The following is a 16,610-nucleotide window of genomic DNA, read 5'->3' on the forward strand; positions in this document are numbered from 1 at the left end:
TTCTCCAATGTATGAAAGTGGAAAGTGAAAGTGAAGTCGCTCAGTCGTGTCTGACTCTTAGTGACCCATGTACTGCAGCCTACCAGGCTCCTCCATCCATGGGATTTTCCGGGCAACAGTACTGGAGTGGGGTGCCATGCCTTCTGTAAGTGAGGTTCTGGGACGTCTTCCCATTCAGTTCACTTCAGTTCAGTCTCTCAGTCAGGTCCGACTCTTTGTGACCCCATGAATCACAGCACGCCAGGCCTCCCTGTCCATCACCAACTCCCACAGTTCACTCAGACTCACATCCATCGAGTCAGTGATGCCATCCAGCCATCTCATCCTCTGTCGTCCCCTTCTCCTCCTGCCCCCAATCCTTCCCAGCAGCAGAGTCTTTTCCAATGAGTCAACTCTTCGCATGAGGTGGCCAAAGTACTGGAGTTTCAGCTTTAGCATCATTCCTTCCAAAGAAATCCCAGGGCTGATCTCCTTCAGAATGGACTGGTTGGATCTCCTTGCAGTCCAAGGGACTCTCAAGAGTCTTCTCCAACACCACAGTTCAAAAGCATCAATTCTTCGGTGCTCAGTTTTCTTCACAGTCCAACTCTCACATCCATACATGACCACTGGAAAAACCATAGCCTTGACTAGACGGACATTTGTTGGCAAAGCAATGTCTCTGCTTTTGAATATGCTATCTAGGTTGGTCATAACTTTCCTTCCAAGGAGTAAGCGTCTTTTAATTTCATGGCTGCAGTCACCATCTACAGTGATTTTGGAGCACCAAAAAATAAAGTCTGACACTGTTTCCACTGTTTCCCCATCTATTTCCCATGAAGTGATGGGACCAGATGCCATGATCTTCGTTTTCTGAATGTTGAGCTTTAAGCCAACTTTTTCACTCTCCACTTTCACTTTCATCAAGAGGCTTTTGAGTTCCTCTTCACTTTCTGCCATAAGGGTGGTGTCATCTGCATATCTGAGGTTATTGATATTTCTCCCGGCAATCTTGATTCCCGCTTGTGCGGCTTCCAGCCCAGTGTTTCTCATGATATACTCTGCATATAAGTTAAATAAGCAGGGTGACAATATACAGCCTTGACGTACTCCTTTTCCTATTTGGAACAAGTCTGTTGTTCCATGTCCAGTTCTAACTGTTGCTTCCTGACCTGCATACAGGTTTCTCAAGAGGCAGGTCAGGTAGTCTGGTATTCCCATCTCTTTCAGAATTTTTCACAGTTTATTGTGATCCACACAGTCAAAGCCTTTGTCATAGTCAATAAAGCAGACATAGATGTTTTTCTGGAATTCTCTTGCTTTTTCGATGATCCAGTGGATGTTGGCAATTTGATCTCTGGTTCCTCTGCCTATTCTAAAACCAGCTTGAACATCTGGGAGTTCATAGTTCACGTATTGCTGAAGCCTGGCTTGGAGAATTTTGAGCATTACTTTACTAGCGTGTGAGATGAGTGCAATTGTGCAGTAGTTTGAGCATTCTTTGGCATTGCCTTTCTTTGGGATTGGAATGAAAACTGACCTTTTCCAGTCCTGTGGCCACTGCTGAGTTTTCCAAATTTTCAGGCATATTGAGTGTAGCACTTTCACAGCATCATCTTTCAGGATTTGAAATAGCTCCCCTGGAATTCTACCACCTCCACTAGCTTTGTTCGTAGCGATGCTTTCTAAGGCCCACTTGACTTCACATTCCAGGATGTCTGGCTCTAGGTCAGTTATCACACCATCGTGATTATCTTGGTCTTGAAGATCTTTTTTGTATAGTTCTTCTGTGTATTCTTGCCACCTCTTCTTGATATCTTCTGCTTCTGTTAGGTCTATACCATTTATGTCCTTTATCGAGCCCATCTTTGCATGACATGTTCCCTTGGTGTCTCTAATTTTCTTGAAGAGATCCCTAGTCTTTCCCATTTTGTTATTTTCCTCTATTTCTTTGCATTGATTGCTGAAGAAGGCTTTCTTATCTCTTCTTGCTATTCTTTGGAACTCTGTATTCATATGCTTATATCTTTCCTTTTCTCCTTTGCTTTTCACTTCTCTTCTTTTTACAGCTATTTGTAAGGCCTCACCAGACAGCCATTTTGCTTTTTTGCATTTCTTTTCCATGGGGATGGTCTTGATCCCTGTCTCCTGTACAATGTCACGAACCTCAATCCATAGTTAATCAGGGACTCTATTTATCAGATCTAGTCCCTTAAATCTATTTCTCACTTCCATTGTATAATCACAAGGGATTTGATTTAGGTCATAGCTGAATGGTCTAGTGGTTTTCCCTACTTTCTTCAATTTCATACGGAGTTCATGATCTGAGCCACAGTCAGCTCCTGGTTTTGTTTTTGCTGACTGTATAGAGCTTCTCCATCTTTGGCTGCAAAGAATATAATCAATCTGATTTCGGTGTTGACCATCTGGTGATGTCCTCCCATTAGCAAGGTGCAAAGACCTCGGGATTCAGTCTTTGCTTACCTGGTTGGTCTTTGGCTTCAATTCCCCAGCTGCCATTCAAATAACTACAGTTGCTTTATTTATGAATACTCATGGACGGAGGAGCCTGGCAGGCTCCAGTCCATGGGGTCGCTAAGAGTCGGACATGACTGAGCGACTTCACTTTCACTTTTCACTTTCATGCATTGGAGAAGGAAATGGCAACCCACTCCAGTATTCTTGCCTGGAGAATCCCAGGGACAGAGGAGTCTGGTGGGCTGCCGTCTATGGTGTCACACAGAGTCGGACGACTGAAGCGACTTAGCACACTTAGCACACGCATCACTTCATGGGAAATAGATGGCAAAACAGTGGAAACAGTGTCAGACTTTATTTTTGGGGCTCCAAAATCACTGCAGATGGTGACCGCAGCCATGAAATTAAAAGATGCTTACTCCTTGGAAGGAAAGTTATGACCAACCTAGATAGCATATTCAAAAGCAGAGACATTACTTTGCCAACAAAGGTCTGTCTAGTCAAGGCTATGGTTTTTCCAGTGGTCATGTATGGATGTGAGAGTTGGACTGTGAAGAAGGCTGAGTGCTGAAGAATTGATGCTTTTAAACTGTGGTGTTGGAGAAGACTCTTGAGAGTCCCTTGGACTGCAAGGAGATTGAACCAGTCCCTTCTGAAGGAGATCAGCCCTGGGATTTCTTTGGAAGGAATGATGCTAAAGCTGAAACTCCAGTACTTTGGCCACCTCATGCGAAGAGTTGACGCATTGGAAAAGACTCCGCTGCTGGGAGGGATTGGGGGCAGGAGGAGAAGGGGACGACAGAGGATGAGATGGCTGGATGGCATCACTGACTCGATGGATGTGAGTCTGAGTGAACTGTGGGAGTTGGTGATGGACAGGGAGGCCTGGCGTGCTGTGATTCATGGGGTTGCAAAGAGTCGGACACGACTAAGCCACTGAACCGAACTGACTGAACTGAACACAGGCGATGCTATTATCCAACATGAACCTACATGCATTACAAAATAAAATGTTAAACTGTTACAGTAATCACTGCCAGCTTCTGTTAAATGCCTTTTTTGTCCCACTGTCATTAAGTAGACATTGCCTCTTTAAAACCTGGAATGTAATTGTTCTTGTATCCATTTTACAGATAGGGAAACTGAGACTAAAATTTTCCACACCTGGCCAAAGACATTCTGTGAAGAGTTCACTTCTCGTCACCATAAGACATGTTGAGTGTGGAATTTTGATTAAAGCTCTATAACCTATGAGCAACCCACTCCAGTACTCTTGCCTGAAAAATCCCATGGACAGAGGAACCTGGTGGGCTGCAGTCCATGGGGTTGCGAAGAGTCTGAAGTGACTGAGCGACTTCACTTTCACTTTTCACTTTCCTGAATTGGAGAAGGAAATGGCAACCCACTCCAGTGTTCTTGCCTGGAGAATCCCAGGGACAGGGGAGCCTGGTGGGCTGCCATCTATGGGGTCGCACAGAGTTGGACACGACTGAAGTAACTTAGTAGCAGATATAAACACTACCTAACTAAAGAGAATTAGAAATACTTTCCACTGTGTCAAACAGGCAGCTCTAGTAAGGACACCTGGAGTGGTTTAGGCTGGGAGAAACGGGGGAGAGCATCTGCATTGCACACCTCCAGGGGGCAGTCTTGAGTTGTGTTCAATCTGGATGGTAATCCCAACTGCACACACATTGCACAGACTGCTGGAAAGGTGCCCTGAAATTGCAGCAGAGATGAGGACTGTCAGGTAAACAGCAGTGAAAACCCCACAGAAAAGACAGGAGAAGGCCAGGGTGTTTCCTTGGACAGGGATTTAAAATACAGGTGACGTGTTCTGAAGCTCCCTACCTTTCTCTCTGCGAGGTGAAGAGAATATAATGCTATATATTACACAACATTCTTTTTGGTTGAGATGGGTAGAGTTCATTTAACCAGAGTGTCAAAATCCCTGTAGAGTTTTTAATTGCCTAATAAAGTGAATTCTCCAAACACTCCACTCTGTCTGAAAGCCTCAGACAAAGGTGATTCAAACAAGTCACAGGGTCTTAGCACCCTTTTTTCTAGGAATCTTTCCCAAACATAAGCCCATGGATTGGGGCAGTTGCCCTAAGGCACGAGGAGGCCAGGAACTCTCCCCAGGCCACAAAGGCTCCGCGGCTCTGAGAGGCCTCATAGGATCCGCCAAGACTCCAACGTAAGTCTGGTTCTATTTGGTCACCGTCCCGGACCGTGGCGGCGGGGAAGGCCATCCGGGAAGCCCATCTTGTCACGTCTGGGCGCTTTTCAGCCCACACACAGGGTAATTCTCAAACACAACCTCTATCTGTTAGCTGCAGATAGAAACAGAAACTAGTTAGAAAAATGTGATTCTCGCGCAGGAAAGTCAGAGCACAGAAGAGTTCAGAAGTGGGCGGGTGTATGTGTTTAAAAAAAAAAAAAAGGGTGGGAACCCCATCAGCCAAGTCTGCAGAAAAAACTAAATGAAGTCTGCCTATCTCTGGCCGGAGCCCCTCCCCTCGGTCCGCGCCGAGGAGTGTGACACAGGTGCCGCTTCCTCCGGCTGCTGAGGGTCAGGAGCGGCCGATCGCGACCCTTGCCACGGTCCCCCTGGCCGTGCCCCGCACCGGTCAGCGATGAGCACTCCGCTGCCGCTGACCACGACCCAGCAAGGTGAGTACCCGCCGGAGGAGGGGCGAGGGGGGGACGGGTACCGAGGGGGCGGTGGGGGCGGGGGGGGGCAAGCCCGAACTGTGGCCAAGGAACCCAGGGACTCTGGCTGCCGCCCGGCCTCCTGGTGGGCGAGGGACCCACAGGACCGCGTCACCGAACATCGCGGGAACCCGGGCGTCGCAGCGCCCTGCGCATCGCGGGGTCGTTGTCCCCCGAGTCTGGTGCGCGGGCTCTGCGCGCCCCGGGCCTAGAGAGGCCACCTCCGTCCCCGCGGCCACCCGCTGGCTTTCTGTTTCTTTGTGTGGTGGTGGGGAAGTGCCCTGTGGCCAGAACTTTTCCCCTGAGAGAATGAAGAGGGAGAGACAGATCGGTAAGCAGCGCAGAGAAAGCACAAGTTGTTTTCGGGACTGCGCCGGCAGGAAGGTGGAGGCGAGTTCTGAGAAACTCGGAGTTAACTCTGCTAACTCCCGACTCCTCTCTTCTCCCAGGCGGGCGGGAACCAGCCACACGCAGATGTTGCAGGGATCGGCTCGGCTCGCCTTGACCGTTTGGGCGGTTGCAATTCTTCAGAGCCTGTTTTCTTTCTTTTTAAAACCGGCACATGCTTTCTTAAGGACAGGAAATCCCGCAGGGATTCTTTGTGATTTTCAAAAGCAATGTTCTGAAATGTTACTGGGCCTCCCCCAACATCACCCCCTCCCCCGCCATTGGGCTTTTGCAATAAACATTAAATTTTCATTTAAAAAATAAACAAGCAAACAGACCAAAAAAAAAAAAAAACAGTGTTGATCACTCCTCCCTACCCTGGCTAGGTCTGATTCTTAGAAACTGTCAGAGAGGAGACTGAGTCTATAATGTAATACATTTAGTAGTTAACAGGGTCATGATTATGGGTACTGGAGACACACTCCATTTGTTTCTTTCTTGAGCCTGGGCGAGAGCCACTGGGTCTGTCTTTGTCCACCATGTGCCTCTCTGTGTACATGGCCATGTGTGTGCCCATGAGGTGCTCCCAGTTCCTCCCTGCCTGCTTTTGGACCATGTGTGCAACTTATTACAGGAACCTGAGGCCAGCCAACCTCCCTTAGCTGCAGTTTCATCATTCTTTGTGGGAATAATAGGATAGTATGCCTGTTTGGATTGTGAGAGTTCAGTGGCTCAGCATAGAGATGAACACATGTTAAGTGCTTAATGAATGTCCAGCATCTGTATCATACTGAGGATCCATGAGCTCCTGTGAGTTAGTGTTTACCTTTGTGTATGTGTCTGTGAGTGTGAGTCAGACACTAGTGAGTGTGTGTTTGTGTGAATCAGATACTATTTAGTGTGTATGTGTGTCTCGGGGCCAGTGTTGAGGGGACAGGGCACTGTGATTTTTCTAATTCAGGTACCAAGGAAGTGCGGGCCTACAATCCTTCCAGTCTGGAGAAGATGGGCATGCTCAGGGAGCCTTGCCCTCCCCCAACCCATCCACTCACCCTACCCCTCTACAGTGGTTCTCCAGGATTCAGGTTTCAGACCTTGACCCTTGACCAATGACTGCAAACACTTCTCTTCCAGAACTGATGGAGATGCAGCCCTTACTTGCATACCATTCCAGATTACCCTTAGGATTTACTTTCTGGCAGGATCTCTGCCGTGGGAGAACCATGGAGCTCTATTTCTCACCACCGCTGCTAACTCAGGCAGGATGTGTCTATATCCTTCCTGTCTCAGTTTACGTCACTACCCCACCCCCAGAACCAGATATTACAATGGAGAGGACCTGCTGCTCCCTCCCAGCCAGGCCCCTGCTATCCAACTGGGTGCATAAACCCAAAGGCCACAATTATTGCGGAGGAGTTATGTGCAGAAATCAATCGCCTTGCCCTTGATGGGGAGGATCAGGCTCAGTGAGGAGATGGCCAGGTCTGGCAGCTTTATATAGAATGCGCTACCTCTGGCAAAAGCAGGGAGGATTGTGTTCAGTGCCAAATGACATTCCATCAGAGCTGTTGCTCAACCCCTCCAGATATCTGTGGCTTTTGGGAGTCACATGGCTTTGGCACAGCCAGCAACTGGACCTTCCAAGGGTGCCCAGAGTTGGCCAGTTATTTCTGGGGACTTGCAGTGCCTCCAGGGAAATAGGAATGTGGGGTAAGAGGTGTCTTGTGCTTGCAGTGGGAGCTCACCAGCCCATCTACTATGGGGAGAGAGAGGCCCTTCACCAGCAAGGAGAAGCTGGCAACTCAAGTCAGTTTGCCTCTTTGAGTGGCAGGTATATAGTCCATCAAATGCCCTTCTGAGACCCCAACCTAAACACCTTCCAAAGGGTGAGCAAACACAACACCTAAGCACAAGCCCTTAGGCACTCTTAAGCACAAGCTACAAACAAAACAAGAAAATTTAAACAATGTTTGAAGAGTTTATAATAGAAAAGGATAGTTTCTTCCCACCTCCAGAGCAGGGACTTTATAGATTTATGAGAAACTTTCTAGAAGTATTGTATATCTCTACAATTGCTTTTTCATTTACTAATGAAACATGTATTCTACTTCATCTTTTTTTTTTCTTCATAAGACCATATTTTACAGAGTATACTTTATCACCATATACAGATCCATCCTTCTTGGGGCTGCATAGTATGAATATGAATGGGTTATTTAACCAATTCCTCCAAAAATGGACATTTGGGTTGTGTACAGTCTTGATTTCTTTTTTTAACCAGACACAGTGCTGCCATGACAACCCTTGTAAGTAGGGTTTCATTTGCATATGTTTATGTACATTTAGGATACTTTCCCTCAGAATTTAATTTGGACAAAAAGTATATACATGTGAAATGTTTTTAGATACTGAAAAATGCCCTTCAAAAGGTCACATGAATTTCTAACACTTTCTGACAGCCAATGAAAATGGTGTTTCCCCGCATCCTCATTCACACTGTGTGGTTTTTATCTTGCCCAATCTGATGTGTGACCCATGTTCTCACTTTTGAATGTGCCTCTGTAATTACACGTGCTTTTGCACTTCTGTTAGGTACTGTGTTTCTTTTGCTGAGAAGTACCTTGTATGGCCTTTGCCCACTTCCTAGCAGGTTCCCTACCCCCAGTGAGGAAATATGCCCCAGAAGTTAAATGAAGTGTGCTGTCTCTCATGGTGAGTGAGAGGGTGGACCTAAGCCCCACAAGTGCTGTGCTGGGGAGTCAGACTTGATTGGATACCATCCCCAACACTTACTGACTTTGAGGAGATATAGGAGACCTCGGAGCTTCAGTTTTCTCATCTGTCAACAGCTACTTCTTGGGAATAGTGTGATGAACAAGAGAATAAGGGTCTGGCGCTGTGCCCAGTGATGTGGTATTGGCAGATGTTGTTGTTAACAGAATTTAGCAAACCTGGCCTGCAGGTGCTAATCATCTCCAGTCTCCCTAGCAGAGAGCAGCTGAGTTTGCTTTTGATAATGTAACAGAAGCAATGTCGGTACCTATATGCCTAGGCCCATGGTCCAGCCTTGCCTGGGTCATTCCTCCACTGCCTGGCCTCACAGGCATATTCTTCCCTGTTTTGCAGATGAAACACTGGAGGCTGGGGAATGATGATCCTCAGGGCTTCCTGGTCCCCAGGATACAGCCAGGCTATGGACACAGGCTATGAGACCCCAGAGCCAACAGAGGCTAACCTGAGTGCGGCATTAGGGTGCATGTGGGCCTGCTGCCCATGTGTGCCAGGCAGGGCCTTTTGCCTCCCACAGGCAATGAGAACCATGCCCAGGAAACCAGGGCTGTGCCTTTGCACAGATGCTTAAAACCTGCCAACCACACCATAGCTTTTCATGCAGGCCTGTGGTCCAACCTCAGTCTACCACTGCTTGCCATCACCCCTTCTGTGTGGTCAGGCCTGACCCACACTGGGCCAGCTGCTGCCCTCCACAGCCAGCGTGGGACATTCCCTAGGGTCCTTCCTCCTGCCTGGACTGACCTGTCCCTCCAGCTACACCCTCACATCTGCCTGCTTCAGGCCTCCAGGCTCTCTGGGTACTGCCCCCTATACACACACCTATACCTGCTGGTCAGTTAAGGCCTCCCTGGGAACCTCCTGACATTAGAAAACCACTCACTGGGGCCCTGAGGACACTTTGCAGCCTGAGGAATTTCTGGGTCTGTCACATTTTCAGGAATTCTGACTTCTAAGAAGCTCTGTGACCCCAACTGCCCCCTACCACTTGGTGCCTAGCTCAGGAAAGTGCTCAGCCAGCAACTCAGACACGAACAGCTGACTACACAGACCACCCAGGGGCCAACACTCCTGAGCCCATGTCCATTCGAAGGTCCAAAAACACCTTTTAAAATCATCTGCTCAATGGGTCCTAATCTAGAACTTGGGCATCTGTAAATAATACATTGCAGCGGACAGAAAGTCAAACCCAAACCAATTCTAAGAACATGCTAATGGGCCCCGGGCATCACCACCAAACTCTTCTACTCTGCATTCACTGATTGGTATTTCATTTTCGCCTCCTCTGCTCCCCCACCTGCCCTCTCCACCTTTGCTCAGGGTTTCCTTCAGAGCATTACATAAGCTGTACTTCTGTGGGAACACCACTTCCTGCCCTTAGTCGTTATAAACTTTAATTTGGGTACATCCTTCCAGAACAAATGTTAGTGTGCAAAATCTTAGCTGAAGGCAGATATTGTCAAGCGTCGGTTCTTTCTCTCAGGCCAGCGGGAGCATGAGCTCAAGACGCTGGGCTCCTTCACAGGTTGAACCTTGCACAACTCCCCTCACACTCCCTCCGGCCACTGGAGAGCCTGTGTGCTGGTTCCCTGTGGTCAAAGACAGCCACTGGCCTGTCTCGCCCTGTGATCTGTATCAGAGCATCACTGGCTGCCCACCTTCCTGCTCTGAAGTCTGCCCATCCTCTTGGCCCAACATCTTTTCCAGCTCTCATTCATGACTCTTTAGGATTGATAAATTGCTCAAGACTCAAGTGTGGAGAAGGAAATGGCAACCTACTCCAATATTCTTGCCTGGAGAATCCCACGGACAGAGGAGCCTGACAGGCTACAGTCCATGGGGTCACAAGAGTCGGACATGACTTAGCAGCTAAACCAGTGTGGATAACTCTGTGAGTTAAAAACCCTAAAGGTAGAGGCCCAGTCATTGAGAGCCCCACCCCACCCCTGCACACACAATATGGTGATATCCACTATCTGGAGTTTGACCAGGTGACCGAAGTAAATATCAGAGAAAAGTCATCTTGAGTTTCCAGCAGGAAGGAGGGGATAAGTGCACCTGTTCTTAACAAGGTCTGGCCTCAGGGAAATTAACCAGAGCCTGATCTGATATGATACTGTCAGAGCCTAACTTACCTGCTGCTGCTGCCAAGTCGCTTCAGTCGTGTTCAACTCTGTGCAACCCCATAGACGGCAGCCTACCAGGCTCCTCCATCCCTGAGGTTCTCCAGGCAAGAACACTGGAGTGGGTTGCCATTTCCTTCTCCAATGCATGAAAATGAAAAGTGAAAGTGAAGTCCCTCAGTCGTGTCCGACTCCTAGAGACCCCATGGAGTGCAGCCTACCAGGCTTCTCCACCCGTGGGATTTTCCAGGCAAGAGTACTGGAGTGGGTTGCCATCGTCTTCTCCCGAACTGACCTGCTGCTGTTCAGTCGCTTCAGTCATGTCCAACTCTGTGCGACCCCATAGACGGCAGCCCACCAGGCTCCCCCGTCCCTGGGATTCTCCAGGCAAGAACACTGGAGTGGGTTGCCACTTCCTTCTCCATTGCATTAAAATGAAAAGTGAAAGTGAAGTCCCTCAGTCGTGTCCGACTCCTAGAGACCCCATGGAGTGCAGCCTACCAGGCTCCTCCTCCCGTGGGATTTTCCAGGCAAGAGTACTGGAGTGGGGTGCCATTGCCTTCTCCCTAACTGACCTAGAGGAAGGGAAATTCCCACCTCTAGCCCATGCTAGCCTTCTGTGCCCACCTGCAAGGAGAGAAAAACACTGAGGGACACTTATGAAGTTCACAGTCCAGAGAGACAGGCTCACTAAAGGATAGACCTCTTTAGACCATAGGGTGCTCCCCTTTCCCTACCCTTCACCACCCAATCCCAATAGGTCATTTTACCCAATATATCACATCTGGCTGCCAAGAAAAATTACAAGACATACAAGAAGACAAAACACACAATTTGAAGATATAGAGCCAGCACCAGAACCAGACGTGAGAGATATGGGAATTACCACACTGGAAATTTAAAATGACTGTGATAAGTAACTCTTTATGACACTTTTATTATAGTCTGTCTTGTATCTGCCACACCTCCCTTCTCTTATTGCCAAAGCATTGTGGCTAGTATACTCTCTGCTGCTCAGTGGACACACCTGTGACCCTTGCTGGGTCTCTGAGGAAAGGAGCCTTGAATTAGAGGCCTTTGGGAGGAACATCAGAGAAGGCAATGGCACCCCACTCCAGTACTTTTGCCTAGACAGTACTTTTGCCTAGACAGTCCCACGGACAGAGGAGCCTGGTGGACTGCAGTCCATGGGGTCGAGAAGAGTCGGACATGACTGAGCGACTTCACTTTCACTTTTCACTTTCCTGCATTGGAGAAGGAAATGGCAACCCACTCCAGTGTTCTTGCCTGGAGAATCCCAGGGACGGGGAAGCCTGGTGGGCTGCTGTCTATGGGGTTGCACAGAGTCGGACACGACTGAAGTGACTTAGCAGCAGCAGCAGCAGCAGGGAGGAACATGCTCTGGACAAGGATGCCCCATCATCTCACTGCACACATAATGTAGGTATTTTATCTCCACTGTAATGGACTGACTGGCACGTCACTTGCAGGGAGCACAGGCTGGGACCCCCAACCCCCTTCTCCTTCATACAATGCACACTTTTATGAGAGTTCAAGTATGCACCTACCAGCTGACCCTGGGCCTGGGCACATCCCCCTTGAACCCTGGAATGGAGAGTCTTCTTGTTTTATATGTAGCTGTGGACACGTATTTCAGCCATGTCTTACAGTGAAGGGGATTGTGGTTTGCCAGATCAAAACTAGATAAATCGTCCTGCTTATCTGCCTTTTGTGCTGGGTTCCTATCTGTGACCTCTGTGTTCACTGGACAGCAAAGTCCCCAGCTGTGAAAGGTCCTTTCTCTTGGGATGCTCACCATACACACAGCCTTCAGCAAGTAGGGAGTTCAAGCTCAGGTCCCTCTGCTATACCTTGTGAAGCCATTTAGTGCAAATACACTTGGCTTCAATTGTCTAGTGACAAGGAGGTTAGAAGACCAGCTTTAGAGTTCAGGCTTTGGGTTTGAATGTGGATCGGCTCTGACTTGACCGTGACCTTGAACATAGTGCTGGCCCCTTTGTTCTCAGCTCGTGGGTAAAACTCCTGATATAAAGCCTGGTCTGCATTTATCACTGTCTCTGCCTGAGTGCTTTACGGTGTCCTCTGAGTTCTGGCTCACTTTCCACTGTACGGCTCCTCTCCCTGTTTGCTCATTGGCCACTGAAAATAATACCAAAGACAGGAGGCAAAGTCTGCCCTGGTCCTAGGGCTCCAGATGAAGCCCTCAGACCTAGCATAGAAGTCAATTTTGCAATAGCTCTGGGATACTGTGCCCTTCTTTGCTAGGACAGCTTCCTCCAAGGGGTCTGTTCTTTCAGTATTTATCACAGAGTGGGCGAGGTGGGGCAGACAGCATGTGTTCTCTCCCACCAGCTGTGTGACTTTGAACCAACCTTTTACCCTCTGCAGCTTAGTCTTCTTAGCTAGCATCCGAGGAGAACAACCCTTGCTCCCTCAGCTTCACTGCCTGCTTAACAATAAGAGTCTTGGCTGTCTTGAGGAAGAGTAGGCTCCTTAAAATCATACATGAACGAATGGATGGAGGGATGGATGGAAGAGATGGGTGGGTGGATGGAGGGAGAGGGATGGATGGATGGGTGGGTGGAGGGATGGGGAGATGTGAAGGGCCAACCAGTGTACACAAGTCTGATCTGCACAGAGAGTGCTGTTGGTCCCATATTCACCTGCATCTTCCCTGCCTGTGTTAGCCCTGCCCCTCACTGGCCCACGATGGCCTCTAGCTCAGCCCGATGCCTTGCCCCTCCCAGCCTTCCTTGTGCACCCCAACCTGCGTGCACATGGGGCTCCTTCCCTCCCACCTGGCCTGCAGCTGCTCCACCTCTCAGTGTCTTTCCCTTGATGTTTGCACTGGGTGGGTGCAGAGCTGGTGTCCCCTCTCTCCTGGGTGGGCCCCCTTCTCACCACTTCCGGCCTCCAACCCACACTTGAACTCCTGCGAGGAAGCTGAGCCTTCTCTCCTTTGGTTGTGCCCTGGGACTGACTTGTCATTTGAATAACTTTCCTTCAGCTTCTGCCAAAGTTCTCAATTTAGTGAATTCAGTTCTGCTTTGGCTGAAAATCCCGAATTGTCTTTTTTTTTTTTTTTTTTTTTAATTTTTACAGTCTCTTTTTTCCCTCTTTTCCACAAATTCTATAAACTGTCCTGACCAACTGTCTCCCTGACTCAGAGCATAAAAAATTTGCTGCACTCTGCTTAAGTTATCTCATTTCACCCTCTAGCAGCCCTACGGTGATTATTTTATCTCCATTTTGCATGTGATGATATAGAAACTCAAGAGGCAATGTGAGTTGCCGAGAGCCACCAACCCCTCGCTCATGCACAGCAGGTGTTTCTACGAGGGACTCAGCCAGGGCCGCCTCACACATTAGGCACAGCACTTAGAGCTTTTAGAGAACCACAGAAAAAGGTGTTTCTTTTGCAATCAAAAGGTGAAAATGAACTTTTAAGACTAAACCTTGTATTTGTCTTTATATCAATGTCCCCTCTAAAATGATTGTTAATATGGGGGGTGGGGAGAAAGGACCCAGGAAGACAGAGCGCCTAGGCCCACAAAGGCCCCCTGGTTCAGCCCATCAGGTCCCCAGGGCCTGGTGCCCACTGGTCCCTGCCCAGTGCCCACAGCCCTGACCCTCCTCTGCAGGGCTTCCATGTCAAATCCTCCCACTCTCCCACTCCCCAGCAGTCTTTGCCCACCCAACAAAGGCAGAGCTCCTGGGCTGCTGCCGTGGCTCCCCCATGCCTGCTCTTTGCCTCTACCCTGGGAGATTGCCAGAATCAAAAGGAAATGCTTGAGGATACCCAGAATACTCCCTTTAAAAAAAAAAAAAAAACTTTGACGGCGCAAAAAAATTTATTTCCTCAATCACGGATCGAACCCGTGCCACTGGACTGTCAGGGAAGTCCTATCTCTGTATCTCCATCTCTGTATTTCTCTTATCCTCTTGCCTTTTTCAGCCATGAAATTAGGCTGTTGTTCTTCACGTCAAAGTTTAAAAGTTTTGTCCTGTTTCACTGTGAAAGAAGCAATTCGTGGTCATTGTAAAATTATACATAAAAAATCAAGAAGGGTGTGGGAAGAGTCTCTCTAAGCAGAGGTGACTTTCAGATACCTACGGGATAGCCAGGTGACAGGAGGAAGGCAGTTCATAAAGAGACTGGGCAGAGATACAGATGGAGGACCTCAATGTAAGGAGTCCACCCAGTGAGGGGCCAAGGTGGGCAGCCATGAAAAGCCTGCTGGACTCATACTGATCACTGTGGATGGTGGATCTCAGCACAGGTGCAGAGGCAGGGTGGGGAGTGCAGTTGGTCACGCCCAGGGGGGATACACAGGGTATCCTGTTCAACCGGAAGATGTTACCCAGATGTTGTTTTTCAGTCGCTCAGTCGTGTCCGACTCTTTGTGACCCCATGGACTGCAGCACGTCAGGCTTCCCTGTCCTTCACCATCTCCCCAGATGTAGATTTTATTAATTCAAGCTTAGAAACATGGAAACTGAGGTTCAAACAGGGCCTCACAGGGCATCACTGGCGCTGTCTGGCTGCCAGCCTGGTGTATCCGTCTGCCTCTGGGATGTGGCAGATGGCATGCTGGGAGGGGTTGCCCATGACCCTGGCAGTCCAGTGGTCTGCTCGTCTCCATGTGTCCCTGAGTTTACTCTCCTGCCTTGGAAGGAAAGGCCTTTCTTTATCCACCCCACGTGGGGCCAGTTGTGCTGGCTTTGCCCTCCTCAATGAGCCCCCACCTGGCAGCCGAGCAGCTGCTGATGAAATGTTCCTTGTGGCCTGTGAGGGCTGGGCTGTGACGATTGTACCAGCTGAGGCCAACCCACACACAGGTCCTACTCTTCCTCAGGGAGGCAGTGGGCAGCTGCCTCTCAGGGTCACTGCAAGGGCACCCAGAGAGAATAATGCCCCCACCAATTCCTGGCCAATTCCTGGAATGCCTCCACCACAGACCCACCCCTGCGTTGGCAGAGTTGTCTTTTGTTGAAATATCACCAGCCGTGGGACCATTCCAGCACTACGTGTTCTTCTTTGCTGCTGCTGCTCTAGGCACTCTCAAATCTATTTCCTTTCTTCATTCAGGAGTCACTACTTTTTGTTTATCCATTCTGTATATAGAAGCCTACATATGCTTACCTCAACTTCCCACTCCATCTCCCCTCCATCCCTCTTGCCCTTGCAACCAGCAGTCTGTTCTCCTATTGTATAGCACAGAGAACTATATTCAATATCTTATGGTAAACTAGAATGAAAAAGAATATTTTAAAAGGTGTGCATATATAACTGAATTACTTTGCTATACCAGTTGTGATTAACACAACATTGTAATCAACTATACTTCAATTTTAAAAAATAAAGAAAAAAAGGAGGCACTACTTGCCTTCTCTGGTAGGTGAATAAAGTGAAGCTCAGAAATGTTCGGAGGGTTACACAACCAGATGTAGTATGTGGAGCAAAGTGGGGTGCATGTCTCTGATTCCCTTGGGAACGTACTGTTTTTGCCACAGAAATTCACTCATTAGGTTCTTAAGTGGGGACAGGATGATGTAATGACTTTGAGGAGCTGATGCTGGGACTATAGAGTCACCAAAAAGAATGAAGGCCATCCATCCCTGAATCTCCAAAAGCAATGGCTCCCCACCTGGGGTCCCCACCCCCCAAAAATACACACATTAAAAAATAATGTCACAGCTACAAATCTCCATTGCAATTATTTTCAGGAGAAATGACATTTCTATAAAATGAATTGTGAGATGAAGTCTGGAAATATGAAAGAGATAAAAAGCCCATCTGTATAGTGGAGCTGGTGGCCTGGCAACTCCACTCCAGGACCCCCTTGTGATTGTCACTCTCAAGTCATGGCTGGACACCGGGGGTTCAGTAACCCAGTTTTCAGTCTCCTGGCTGGTGCGTCAGAATGGCCACCTGAGGTCTTATTACTATTTGTCGTCAGTGATGATGTTTTGGGGCTTTTGGAGGGTCCTTCCATATTAGACATTTTCATCACATAAAATACTCTCACTGTGGTTAAATTGAGGAGGTCATGGCAACTCACTCCAGTAAACTTGCCTGGAGAATCCCATGGACAGAAGAGCCTGGCAGGCTGCAGTCTG

General features: G+C 48.5%; 1 protein-coding gene across 2 annotated transcripts in view; it reads left to right on the forward strand.

Moving 5' to 3' along the window:
• The first annotated feature begins 4,619 nt into the window (after positions 1-4,619).
• GYPC (glycophorin C (Gerbich blood group)) overlaps positions 4,620-16,610 on the forward strand; it is a 49,934-nt gene continuing 37,943 nt past the window's right edge. Inside the window, exon 1 of one of the 2 annotated variants that reach the window (XM_061440273.1) lies at positions 4,620-5,130. In XM_061440273.1, coding sequence (XP_061296257.1) covers positions 5,094-5,130 — 37 coding nt within the window. In that variant the 5' untranslated portion in view covers positions 4,620-5,093. The remainder of the gene's footprint in view (positions 5,131-16,610) is intronic. The other variant, XM_061440283.1, reaches the window with a different exon arrangement.

This window comes from Bos javanicus, chromosome 2 (genome assembly GCF_032452875.1).
Source record: "Bos javanicus breed banteng chromosome 2, ARS-OSU_banteng_1.0, whole genome shotgun sequence".
In the NCBI taxonomy this organism is placed as follows: domain Eukaryota; kingdom Metazoa; phylum Chordata; class Mammalia; order Artiodactyla; family Bovidae; genus Bos; species Bos javanicus.